General features: G+C 52.3%; 1 protein-coding gene across 1 annotated transcript in view; it reads left to right on the top strand.

Moving 5' to 3' along the window:
• Window positions 1-13638, top strand: part of LOC128730914 (putative transcription factor SOX-15) — a 45087-nt gene that overhangs the window by 14259 nt on the left and 17190 nt on the right. The window contains exon 2 of the mRNA XM_053824004.1: window positions 7373-8019. Coding sequence (XP_053679979.1) covers window positions 7373-8019 — 647 coding nt within the window. The remainder of the gene's footprint in view (window positions 1-7372; window positions 8020-13638) is intronic.

Genomic DNA, 13638 nt, shown 5'->3' with positions numbered 1-13638 from the left:
CCAGAACAAATTGCAACTGCAGCGTTCCGGTGCACATTTTTGATCCAATTTTCACTCAAGCCGTATGATGTATGAAGAACAAATTCCTCCCAAATGGTTCGCATAAAACATAGCTCACTTACCTGACCGGCCCAACCCCATGCTGAAGCAAAACGAAACAGGCAACCCTCGAACCCTTGCGCTTGTCTTAACGCTTGGTGAACTGTTTCCGGGAGACGGCACACCGGACCATGCTCGGCCAAGCACGGCCAACGCCTTCTTTGTGCTGTCCTCCTGCCATACACACGCTCACGCCTCCAACCCTTCACGAGAGGGTGGTCGGAAAAATCACACCCCACCATTGATCGTGCCCCAACCCCACAGGGTGCCACTTTTCGACTTAAGCGTTTTTCCGCGTACGCGTAATTTATGATAAACTGAAAACATCATAATAACAGTGGTAATGGTGTACGAAAACAAAATTAATGACAACGATGAGTTTTTCCTTTGGCCCACCCTCGAACCCCGTCGAACGAAAGCCCGTCGTGCCGTACTGGTTTCTGGGCGTTGTTGTTTTTTTTTTCGGCACTGGGGAAAAGCCCTGAAGACGTTCTGCTCCGGGGGGCAGTGAAGCGAACGGCCGTGCGCTCATAAATAGTGACATTAAACGGGTTCACCGGCGGAACCCTATCAGCGGTGGCGTCACGAAGCCGTGAAAAATCGGTACCCACCTCCGGGCCGCGGGAAGATGATGGCACAATAATTGCAACCTGTCACCGATCGCAAGGACTGGGCTCCCGGGAATTGTGTGTGGGTGATTTATGCTCCACATAGCCGTTTCATGGATGGACGCGATCGTACCCTTTACGGGGTGGTGGCTCGTGCCCGATAAAGACCGGGTACGCCGCTGTGGTCAATTTAGCGCTGGCAATCCAATCGGAACCGTACCGGATGATAATGACCAGGAGGTTTGAGGAGGGGCCCTGGTAGGGCGGAACCGGGAGGCGACGGGTTTGTTGACACGGTTTTAGCACCTAATTTAACAGCGATTACTATTTCACAGCTCGCTGCTGACCACCGGTAGCCTTTTGGGGGAGCAGAAATAGACTGGGTAAAAAAAAAGAGGCCAATTCCTCCCATTCTATTAGCCACATTGAGCGGTTGGAGGGGGGAGTGGCGAGTGCGCAGGGAATTCCCTCTCATGAAAATTTATCACTCACCCGAGCCGTGAAATGAGTGTCACGCCAGAAACGATAACAACGCATAACAACACTTTAAACCGCGCGTCAAAAGGGGGAATCACGCGTGAAGTGAAGGCGGGAAGGTGTAAAGGGTGGCAAAAACACAAACACATTCGCCACCGGTTTCCGATAATCATCGAGATCTTTTTTTTTTTCCTTTTTAAAACTGCCCCATCCGTCTACTAGCAGGCGGTGCGGTTATCAACTGTCACTTGTTTTGTACTATTTTTTTTAAGTACACTTCGATCGACCGTCATCGTTCGCGAGTTTGACAGTTGTCATCGTCATTGTAGCGACAACGTGATTCGATGTTTTTGTCCCGCCACTGGATGGGGTACGAACATCGATTCGAGCGTATATGACAGGAAAAACAACACTACTTGAGCACCACCAGAGCGCGTAACACTTGTCGCCGATGTTCGAACACAGCTATGAGAGAGCAAAAAAAAAAAAGAAAAGAAACAGAAAACCGCCGGCAGTGCCGAAAATATTTAACGCCACACAATCGGCACGAAAAGCGGGGTTTTGCGCGCTCAGGACAGGCGCCAAGTCGCGTACGAAACGGCGATCAACAGCGTGTCCTATCAGCTAATACCAATCAGCCGCCAGCGTGGGGTTCGGGACTTTTTGCTGGCGTTTTTTTTTTTCTTCCTTCGTTCTACTCCCAGGTCCACGTCCTCGTTCACCGGCGGCGGACATATTTGGTGCGCCGACGGAAACGCCACCGCGATGCGTAAATATTCGGTGACCGTAAGGCGCGATCGAGATGCAATCGGCCATTGGGATCCTCGCGCTAAAGCCGCCGTTTGGTGGGTCGGATTTTCGCTTATGATTGTGGTGACGTTTGGCGAGCCTGGAAACCACACGGTCGGCATATTAATCGAGCGAGCGCGCGCGCGATTGATTGCGAACCAAAATGGTCCGAGAATGCGGCGTACCTGGCGTCGGTGTCCTCGTCGGTCGTCAGGGAATGAGCTGCTAATGCGCCTGCTGATGAAGCCGGTATGCAAGATAGCGGCACAATGAACCCTCGCGGCAGGCAATAACTGTTTGAAATAATTTCCCAAATTTCACCGCAACGATCGCGGAAAGAGCGCAAGATCGCAAGACGGTATCGCGCACCAGGGCACATTAAACGAAAATGTGTTTCGCTCGAAGCCCCCTGGCGGCTTGGTGGTGCGTGGAGTCGAATGTCACGACTTCTACCGGAGTCGGTTTCGCGTTCCCGTGGCGCAAAACCAGCGCGACAAAACACCGCACCGGTTATTACTGAAGAAGCTCGAGTCGGGAGGATCCTCTCGCAGCTCGCGCTCCTGAGATAGGGATCTGCTATACCCGTGGGTCGAGGGTTTCGAGGGTTTGCAGCAGCCGGGAACGCAAAGTCCACGCGAGAACCCCCGACAGAGCAGAACGAGAATCCGCCCTGCTATCGGTACGGTTCCTTGATCTTTGCTTGTTCTCTGCATTTTTTTGTTTTGTGCTGCTGATGCTGCTGCGGCATGTTTTGCCGGGGTTTCGGACGACCACAAAATGACCGCCATAAAGCGCCGTAATATCCTCGCTAAATGTCGCTGAATGGTGTCCTTGGACCGGGGGCATACCCGTGACTGAGGCGGCCGTTTGAAGCCACTCGCCGAAAACCCCTCAACTGGCTGCGGCAGGCGTAGTTTATGGCCTCCTGAGACCGAAGCCCCGAAAACCGAAGCCAAAACAGAGCCTCAGAAAGGAAGGCAAAATACGCGAACGACTCGTGTTTGATGTTTACGCGGAAAGTAGACCAAATGTTCGCGGCTCGCCCGGGTAGGACCTAGGCAGGGAACCCGCGGAAACCGGGATGATTTGTGGCGCGTCCTATCGTTGGGCCGGAATCTTGTCCGTCGGCGACAAAAGGGCAGATTTCGGTGATCCATCCGCGTTGATGGATTCGACGTACCGACCTGCCGACCTTTTTGGGGGCCATCTACCCGGTGCTCGGGAGGGTCGGTTTTTATCTGTCGTTGTCGATCTGCCGTTGTCGAGTGCCGGGCACGGTTGACGAACGAGCCAAGCCTTCCTTTCGGGTTCCAGGTGGAGGATGACCTGGCCCTGGAGGATGACTTGCGAGGTGTTGGAGGTGTGCTGTTGCCGGCGGATCGTCGCACGCCGGCTTCCAGGAAGGACAAGAACCCTGGTGGAGTCCCGTTTCGTAGGGTTTTTTGTGGGGCTCGTTGGACCTAGGATTGTTCGCGTGATGAAGTAGTTCTGAGTGAGTGAGATGGGATCCGATCAGCAGGTCTTGTTAGACCTGGTAGTCCACAGCTACTGGCAGAAAATATGGATTAATTTAATTACGCGAATCATCTCAGACAAATGGATTTCAAAAGCACCACAAATAGTCAATTGCTCACAGGTTCTTAGGTCGTACTTCAGCGCTTGGTTCAGTCGAGAATCTACAACCGCTATCGAACGTCCGCGTGTTCCTCTAATCAGTGGCAACTTTTGGACCCCAAGTACGTCAACGCTTCCGCCAGACGTTCGAACCGGGAGAAGATAAACCGCATCGATGACAAGAAAAGCTCGTTCACTTCATCAATCACCCTGAGACGGTGGGGCTTTCCGTTCACGATCACGAGTTCCTCCGGGAGAAGAACGAAGAACAAGAAGCTCTTCCCATCGTGGAACCGCAATGATAGCACATCTGGGCTCCCGGTTCGCGCGAGATTTCTACCCAGCCCGTCATCGAAGACGAATCAATCATAATCGGGCACCGGGAACTTTGTCACCTTCACGACGAGTGCGCCGTTTGACGCCACTGATAAGCGTCTCGGATTGCGGACGCGTCTGCGATGGTTCCACCTTAAAAGTTTACGTGATTTTGAACGGCTCGTAAAACATACCACCAGCAACTCGCCAGTTGACAAAAAAAAACCGGTTGCGAAAGTCCGGCTCCAACTGAGTCATAAAAAGCTGAAAGACCGAGCGCGAATACCGGCGGTCCTAGTGAACAATATTCCGCCGATGGGGGCCAGGACGTGCCGGCACGTGCGCCATTTGTGTGCGCAAACGCACGCCGCATCGCGTGAACCGTTAGTTTACGCCACCAGTGAATGCCGAAACTCTCACTCTCTCGCAAACACGTGGTGGCATTCGCAGCAATTCCTGCCACAGAGGTCAAAGCGTCTTTCGGCGCACGTGCGCACGCGATGATGTTCGCTCGGGATGTCGCGATGCGTATCTACGCGGGCGTCTTCGTGGGCGTTTCAGTGGAGCTTTGATTGCGATTGATCACGGCCTCGAAACTCACGAGCTTCGAGATGAAAGCGAGATGCTTGAGTTGCATCGCCAAAATGCGAGAGATTTTGGGGGGTTGAAAATCTAGGCCCAAAATGTGGCACGCCCGTTGTTGAAGGAGTTACGATCGCTTGTCTTGTGCCCTCGGAGGTTTGGGCACGTCCAGGTGATTGAGACGTGCGCAGGCGTTTGAATGCCCAAAAGAAACCATCCTCAGAGCGAACTGTTAGATGAGGAGACCCAAGACCTATGACGCCGTCGTCGTATATTCAAAAACATAAGGCGGGCGAATTCTTCGAACGGAAAGACACTTCCCACTAGGGTCTTAGTCGAAAGGGCCATGTCGACAAGAAAACCCCCCGAGAAGGGCATGAACTGAGCAACTAGGGGAGGCGTTCTCATGGCCAGAGGGCAAAGTTCGGAGCGCGTCGTTGTTCCGTCTGTCTGGACATGGTTTTTATGGCCCTTTGGAGCACCAACCGGATGGTCGGCGAAGCGGAACATGCTGTACGCAGTGTTGTTTGGTTTAGTTTAGACTAAACGACGTAAAGAACAGCTATGCTAGGGTTTGAGATGGAAGAGACCTCAGAACTGAATAACGTTTAAAGGTGGAGCTGAAATTGCGTCTTACATGAAGACCGCAGAAAGAAACAAGGCCTTTTAAAGCTCCAAACGAGAGTGAATAAGTGACCCCTGGTGTAGGTACTTCATTTCTCCACCTAAAGAACCCCAAAAGCCCCGTCAAATGTCAAGCACAATTGACAAGTTCTCGCGTCACTCTGCTCGCAAAGTGAAACAGTAATCCTTCCATTGTTTGGGCCTTAGAACGCGCTCGTTTGTCTCCCCCGGTGCATATGCACCTGTGTGTCACTCAAGGTTGCGCCACCCTTTTCAAGGACGAACTTTTTCCTTCCCTCCCCCCCCCCCCCCGCCACATCACACCGGAACCAACACCAGGGTCATTGTGCTCGCTCCTGAGCAACCACACCAGCTGATCCATTGTTTGTTTCCATATAAGAAAATTGTGCCGCCAGATGGATTGTCCCAGTGGCCCGCTTTTCTTCCCATTTTTCCCCGCATTTCGTGGGTGGAAGTGAGGGGGAAACGTTGTGTCAAAGCTGTCTCCATCCCACACACCCCCACGGAGGTTGAATGCGCCCGCAATGTTTGGAACCCGGCCTGAGAACAATTGATTATTGTATTAAAATTACAATCCTCCCTTTCGTTCCGTTCTCCGAGCCAGCCACGATCGTGCTCTCTCGCTCTAGCGTGTGTGTGTGCTTCTCGGCCTCTGCTTGTAGATTTTCTGCAAAATCGTCACCACAGGCCCCCGGAAGACTAGAAGCCGCATTTGCACATCAAGTCTAGGCGGAAGCAGACTTCCACGAAGGTGTTGGACTTGACGCCGAATACCAGCCCCGGGTTGAACTTTCGATCTTTCGTTGGACTTTCGATTTCGAAACGGGACAGTTCTTTTTTGGAGTGCAAAAATAGTACCCCGTCGAAGATCGCCCGCCCGAGGGTGGCATACGCAAACCCTTTGTTTGAGCCGATTCCCAGGAAGGTCGTGCCCTGGGAGAATGGGAAACAATCACCCTCGGTTCTGAGATCTCACTGTCCTGCCCATTCAGAGGACCCTGATGTAGGTGTCCCGGCACGCATTGAGTTCTCGCTCCCCCTTTGGGGAACAGGGGTTCTTTGCCGCCTTAGCCAGCTCTGCACAGTCCAACCTTTGGGATCACCATATCTAGGCACGTCCAAGCTCCCGAGAACAATACGCCTTCTGAGGGCATTGTGGAGTGGGTGCCTCCCGATCCAGGAGGGGAGGAGGAAGATAATTTGGATGAGAACTTCTCAGGCGGTCGCTTCCGGTGATGCAACCGGGAGCGCAAAACAAAGCCACAACAAACCTCAGCTGATCAAACCGAATGTTCGAATTCGGACTCAGGCCCTCGGTCGGGATCCAGGTGAACTTGAAAAATTTCCCAAGTTCCCGCCGGCCTTTACGGCACCGAGGTGGGGGAGTTTTGATCCAGTTCCCAAGAGGGTGAAACCCATCGATTTGCATCGCATTGTTGTCTGGTTGGTGGCACGTGGTTGCAGCTGGAACCTGCCTTGTGCGGTGGAGGTCCAAATTTGTATACTACTCGGAAATACTTGGACCGGTGGACAAGTCGACAACAGCTGCTGGTTGTCTAGCAGCAGTAGGCCATGCAGAGGTGACGTTTAGACCCATTGGTTCGGTGCTCGCAGTACCTCGTGTGTTGTAATCGCAATAGCGGTACATTTCAACTCCACCAGCAGCCTATTTTATCGGTCATGATCAATCGATTCCAGCCAGATCGCGGGAGTTCAGTTATCGGGGGATCTGTCTACAAGAAAACACACCGCGAAAACAATGCGAAACCCCTCCGGAAGCTCCACAAACTGATCGTCACGATCGTGCTATCCGTGCTCATGAATCATTCCCAGACGACATTCCCGAGCTCATGCTCCCGTTGGGTGCGGGACATCCCTAAGGGTGGACTCGTGATCGCCGTTCGACAAATTGGGAAGAAGTCTCAAGCGATCTGTTCAACGCCGCTGGTGGTCTGGCGTGCGTTATCTCGACGTCTGGTAGTGCCGAGGGTTGACTGTCGAAGGCAAACAACTCCAGCACAGGGCGGCTACTTGGCTTTGACACCGGTACGGAGTCGTGATGACGTCGATGTCACCTACCAAGTCGACCCATATCGTCCCGCTTATCGTTAAGCTAACACGCGAACGCTACAGCAGAAGTACCCACTGGAGTGGCCCTTTCCGAGCACTCCGTTGGGCTTTAGAATTAGAACACACGTGTCCCCCAAACTGGACCTAATCGAACTCTTCCTGTTTTTTCCCAGTTCTCCTCAGCACCAGCCGCAACAGAGCTACCACCGGAACTACGAGGACTACGTCCACTCGATGCAGCAACAGCAGCAACAGCACAATCCAGCAGCCAGCTCGCCGTTGTCCACGTTGTCCCAACACGGTAGCATGTTGGCGCCACCAAGCCCAGGAATGCTAGGGGCCGGTAACGGTATGATGGCGTCCCCACTCATGCAGTCCCACTCGCCACTGCTCTCTTCCAATGCGTCCCTGCTGCAGTCCCAATCACCGCTTCTCTCCAGCTCACCGCTTATGAGCCAGTACAGTCCGTATCACCATCAGGACGTTCCGATGCCAACGATCCTACCGGGTCAGGATGAACCCGGTGGTGGTGGGGGTGGTGGTGGAGGAGGTGGTGGATGGGGTGGGTACGCACTAACGGCGGCCGGACCCTACCAGAGCGAGTTCTGCGCATCGAACTATGGAGTGTTGCATCAACGGCAGGCTTATGGAGGACCTCACGGAGCAGGAAAACTTGGTCCACACGGAGGACTTAAGAGTGCTAAGGAGGCTCGGATTCGGCGGCCTATGAACGCGTTTATGGTGTGGGCGAAGGTTGAGCGGAAGAAGCTTGCGGACGAGAATCCAGATCTGCACAACGCCGATCTCAGCAAAATGCTCGGTAAGTACGGTTAAGCTTAAGGGTTTTGGATTAAGGCTGGCGCGATAAGGGTGGGGTTTTGGGAATGAATGGAGGGTAGCTATGTGTCCCCAGGTGTTAGTTCATAGGGGTAGGTCAGTGTTGAACGCAGGCGCCCCATTATCGCACGGGGTCCGAGTTTTGCGACTTAGTTATTTATAGCCACAGAGGTGAACTAGACTCTCGACTTTTTGAATGGCGCAGCGCACATTCGCGTTTTGGACTTTAACACCACAGTCTGTGAAGATGTAGATCGATAAGGTTCGATGTTCGGTTCGGTTTCCAGCAGTAGCAGTTTCTCATAAGGATCTGATGTAGAGTTGTAACCGAACAGCCCGTTATATAGCCGATGGGAATGGGCTATCTATCGTGTTGCACAACACCATTCCGATGTCGACATCCTTCCGAATCTCGAGCCGTCATTTAGCCCACTATCAGAGTGGTTCGCTTCCAATCTTTCACTTGCAAGGGCCTCTTCAGTGGCGCACCAGCAAGACATGCGCCCGATCAATGACCAATCAATCAGCTTGATCACCATATCCAACCGCGCTCCTCATACACCCCACTCGACTCCATGGTCAGCGACTCTCGTGAGTTTCTTCTTCCTTCACCCCAAAACGGCCGGTGCCGATAAGATTACGCGATTCTCGATGGCCATTCCGGGGTTTCGGGCGTTTCAAAATGCGCTCGCGCGTTGTCTTCTGTTTTGCCGCAACAGGTAGCCGCCGTAGCGAAGGGTGGCGAATCTTATCCGCTCGAGATAAGAACCCTCATTACGATGCCGGGTCCCGTTTCTAGCGGTTACCTAAAACGGCTCCACCGGCACAGGGTGGTGCGTGTGGTTTTTGATCAGCTACGCTCATTAACGAGGCGTGAATCAGAACGCTAGAGATATTTGCACGGTTTCAGCGAATTTTCCCATCTGATACACATCTCTGTCCTGTCTCAGAACACCGTTGCGTGTGCGGGGCGAGAGTGGCTTTACGTAATGGCATGACTCACACTGGGGGAGATGGATGAAAAACCCAACCCATCCCAATCGGGCGCAATTTCCGGCGGGAAAACGGCAAACCCTCTGTTGTCCCTTGCACCGATCGATTGAGCGACAAATTGCGCGCGCTCTGATTGCATTCCGCTATTTGAATGGACCGCTGGCATCGCGAAAATAAAGCATTGTACCGCGGGACAGGAAATTGGATCCCTTGGGTGCGGATTTTAGGTTGGTGCGTTTGAAATTAAATCAAATCCACACACAGAAAGTTTGCTAGCGTCGGTATCACGGTAATCCATCCGCGCACAGGAAGGATGACAAATTAGCCTCAACCTCAACCGACCAGAAAACCATAAACCATGCCGTGGTTTTATCACTGAGCCCGCAGGTGGCAGAACGCACCGGAGATAAGATAAATAAAATGGTTTTTCGTCAAAGGATGACGCATTCACCCCAGCGGTTGACCTTGGCTGGATGGTTTGGCGTGAGTAATCATTTCTGGATACCATTTGAAATGGTTACTTGACAGTGCGATGATTGGAGAATATTCACAACGTCAAACTCGGGTCGTCCTGCCGCAGGTTTTCCACCTCAAGGAAGCAACCCGCCATTTCCATTACACGCCCATTCGCGCACGAGCCGGTTCGGAATGTTCGGCGGAGGACAACGGCTCGAAAGAAATCAGTCCAACCCCTGGTTCGGTCTGCCAGTCTTCGATTTGCCGCGGATCCAATTAGGGCTAAAGTGTGCCGCATAAATTATCCGGTTCTGGTGTGTCCGTGTGTCGCGCGGAGTATAGCTTTTAGCTCGTTTTCTTCTCCCGCTTCGCCGGTCTAACGATCGTCGCCAATTCGACGTCGTAGTTTGCACACACACAAACACGCGCACACACGCGTGCTCCTTTTTATGGCATGTCGAGAACGTCCAGCACGCCGATGAAGAGTGGTGCAGAAAACACGCCCGGCCAAGACGACGAGGGAGGAAAAAAAACACCCTCCACGAAGGGGTGCACATTGCAATGGAGAACATCATCGCGACTGCGGCGACATTCAGCCTCTGGTGTAGGAATACTGCAGCAGGAAGAAAACGACACCGGTCCTGAATCGGCAAGGGTCACCTTTCTGCGGTACGGCCACCAGAAAGCAGAAGAAGAACGTCGAAACATTTGGCGTGATGAGACGTTTTCACGGTTCATCGCTGGTGGTGAGATGAACCGAGATGAGATGCAGCTGGTAGTGAGAACCACTCAGCAGGCTGAGCAAGGTTTACAATTCGCGCTCTCTCTCACACACACTTTGTCTCCTTCATTCACGTGTGCTGAGATTGTACGGTATGGTTTTGGTGTCGCTATCTCACTTTTTCCACCAGGTGAGTGCGAATAGCCCTTCGCGTGAGAGCGAGAAAGAGCTATGAACCTTGTCTCACTTTTCACGCGCTCGCTCTGATTTCGTGCGCCGGCGGTGGTTCACTCTCGCACACGTACCACCCAATATCATGCGATCTCTTTCACGCCCATCTCACAGCCTCTCGCTGGGTGAACGCAGATCGGCAATTATAGACACCGCCCTCTTTTAATTCGATCCGATTGGCTGATTTACCACTAGTAATCACGGCCCTTATTGCCCTCCATCGATGGAAAATGTGTCCACGTACGTGTGTGTGTGCACGTGTTTAAGGATCGTCGGTGCATCGAGCACGAACGGATTCGCCCTTGCCATTTTCTGCAGCTCACGTCCAATCCGTATCCGTCGGGTTCGTCGCTTGTTTCTGGGTATACACTCGCGCAAGTCTTTCGTTTTGCAACGAAACAAAACGTCGCTTTTGGGGGCTTCCGTTCATCGTACGGACTCCGTTTTGGACGCTTTGCTTGGCTGTTATATCTACGCTCATGGGAGAAACAGCAATGGCTGCATCGCGACCACGCTGGGGGCTGTAAATCAGATTGTTTACAAATAAATCAACCCTCGGTGGACGGCTGGCGTTACTTTCGTCGGGTGGCGTTGGGAGGGCGCGCTTGCTGGCACGAACGGAACTTCCTGCACGAATGCCGACGCTGGGAGAGTAATGTTCTGCGTTCCGATAGTTCCGCGTATCGGTAAACATTAATCAGTTTAATCGTTTGCCGCGGTTATTCGATAAATCGAACCGGTCGTGACGACCGCAGTTAAGCTTTGCCGCCTGCTAATGAGGCTTCCGTATTTTCTAACGGCGGTGTTTGGGATCGGAGTTGCATTGCATTATTTATTGCGACGAGAATTTATGGTTCATCGATCTAACGGCGTGTGGGAGGGACCATTTACCAGCAGTTGCTCGTTATGATGCATGATTTCCATAAAAGGACGTACTTACTCTAGCAATTATTACCAAGCGAAAGTAATTACGCCCGTTGTTTGGACCTTAGCTAGCTTTCATGAGGTATACTTCTTCTAAACATCTTCTCCCCCTCTTGTACGGTTGTGAAACTTTCAAATCCAGCCCTCGAGACGGTCGTCCATCGGCTTCGACAAGGGCGTAATGGACCCGTACGCAAGCCGCAGCCATTTGCGCGGGTCTAATCTCAGACTCATGGCCTCATTGCGCCACTATCGGTGTGCGCAACCATTTTGACAGCCTCGGAAAGTGGTCCAGTTTTCAAAGAGTAATTATCGGAGCAATTGCCGATGCCGAAAGCTACCCCCTTACCGAACGGGGACGGTACTTTGCCGGTTAATGATCGTCGTTTTCGGTTGTCCTTTCTCGCACGTTTTCTGCAAGAAGCCGAATAATGCGCCTCATAACAGAGCAGTTAGCTCGTCGTGGGGTTGCATTGAAAAGGGGTGGCGAACAAAAAGCAACCCTAGCACCCACCCCGTCGTTGAGTGGCGTTGATTTTGCCTCATCTTCGAGCCGGAGCTTTCGAGGTCGATTTCACGGATCCAATCCGGCGAGCCGCACCGTGGCGGATGAACGTTGCCAAACGGCATTTAAAACCGATCCATCCATCTCCGGGCCGTTTTGCTGTTGCGAATGGGACACTGTGTTGCGTGAACGATGGTTCAAATGGCCAGCTGGGCCGCAACCGGGGATCAACCGTCAGCAATGGAAAGACAAAAAGCAACAGGAAGGAGAAAAAGAAGAGCAGCGCGAATCAACCAACCGATCAACCGACATGCAAATGAGCTTTTCGGTCGAACTGGAAATCGCTCCACCAGAGACGGTGAATGGGATGATGGAGATGAATGAATCTACAGCGGTGTGAAAGCGAGGCAGCATGAAGACAAGCCGGTAATAGAGAAAGAGAGAGAGAGAGGGAAAACCGCTCTAAACTGATCAACCTAAATTCTCGTCATCGTAAAGTCGGGTTGGGCTTGAGGAAGGTATTCCAAAACAGAGTAAAAAAACACTCTCACACACACGCACTCGATTGCTGCTCAAAAATCGGCTGTTGCGCATGCGAAGGTGCTATAGGTGGGGGGCAATTTTCCGCGGGTACGGGTAAAATTGAAGCCGGAAATGACGATCCCTTCCTTTTCGGTGGCGAAGCATCCAAGCGCGAAGCGTGGCGTTTTTTTTTTGGGAAGGCAAAAAGAGAGAAGCAGAGAGAGAGATAGAGTAGGACATAAAAACACAGCGCTCCCTCCAGAGGTTTCCGCGCCTCGAACATCCCTTTACGTCCCACCGAACGATCATTCGATGTCATCAAAATTGTTATTGCACAAGCGCGTCGCAGGAGATAAATTAAGCGAAGGCAATATGAAGGGTGTGGGCTGAAATGCGCTGGTTCGATCGAAGATAGATCCCCCTTTCGAGTTTCGGAAAATGTAATTTAAATTAAAGCCCCCCTCCTGAGTGTCAGCACCGCACTGTTAACCCTTCCAAGGAAGCCACCTCTAAAGCAAAACCCCGTTCGTTCGTTCTTGAGTGGATCTTTAAGCGTAAAGTCGACGAAATATGGTCCATCGGTCGTCGAACCAGCTCCAGCAGTCGTTCGTCGTGGAGTTTATGGCATCAAAAACTCCCTCACGAGACGTTCTCGTCGCCATGTTTCTTACGGCTCCGAACGTAATAAGCGATCCGTTAGCGTGAGTCTCAATACTGTCCGTGATTCGTCGGAAAAGGTGGGCGCCAAAACGTCCGTGACCGGTCGAGAACTTGGGGCTCGTTTTTATTTTTCTTAGTATTTCGCCCCACCTTGGCTTCAAACCTGCGGGCGCTTTTCTAACCCGGAACGCACCGTGAAGTTAATTTAGCCTTTTTTTCATTGCCTTCCCCGGGGGCTGAAAATGGGAGGCATTGGAATAAAAACAACCCCGGAATTACCCACCTCCGGGCGCAACCCACTTTCTTGTGGCTCCACGAAAGGGGTGGCTAGATAAAAAAAAAGAAGCTTAAAGCGTTCGAAATGGAACGGATTTTTTTCTCCACTGCGCTACCACCCTCTCGGGGAGGTTCAGAAGCGGCCCACTAATGAACGAAAGATAGACACCAATAATTGCTTCGACGAAATCGACCACCACCGGGGGAAGCACTTTTATTTCTCTTCTCTTCCTGCCTCAAAATGGCCGCTCCAAAACCAGCGTGTGTGTGTGTGGGGCACTGATTCTGAGGCCCACCAGCTCCACCGGATCGGT

Source organism: Anopheles nili, chromosome 2, assembly GCF_943737925.1.
Source record: "Anopheles nili chromosome 2, idAnoNiliSN_F5_01, whole genome shotgun sequence".
NCBI classification, from domain to species: Eukaryota; Metazoa; Arthropoda; class Insecta; order Diptera; family Culicidae; genus Anopheles; species Anopheles nili.
This window is presented reverse-complemented; position numbering and strand designations above follow the sequence as displayed.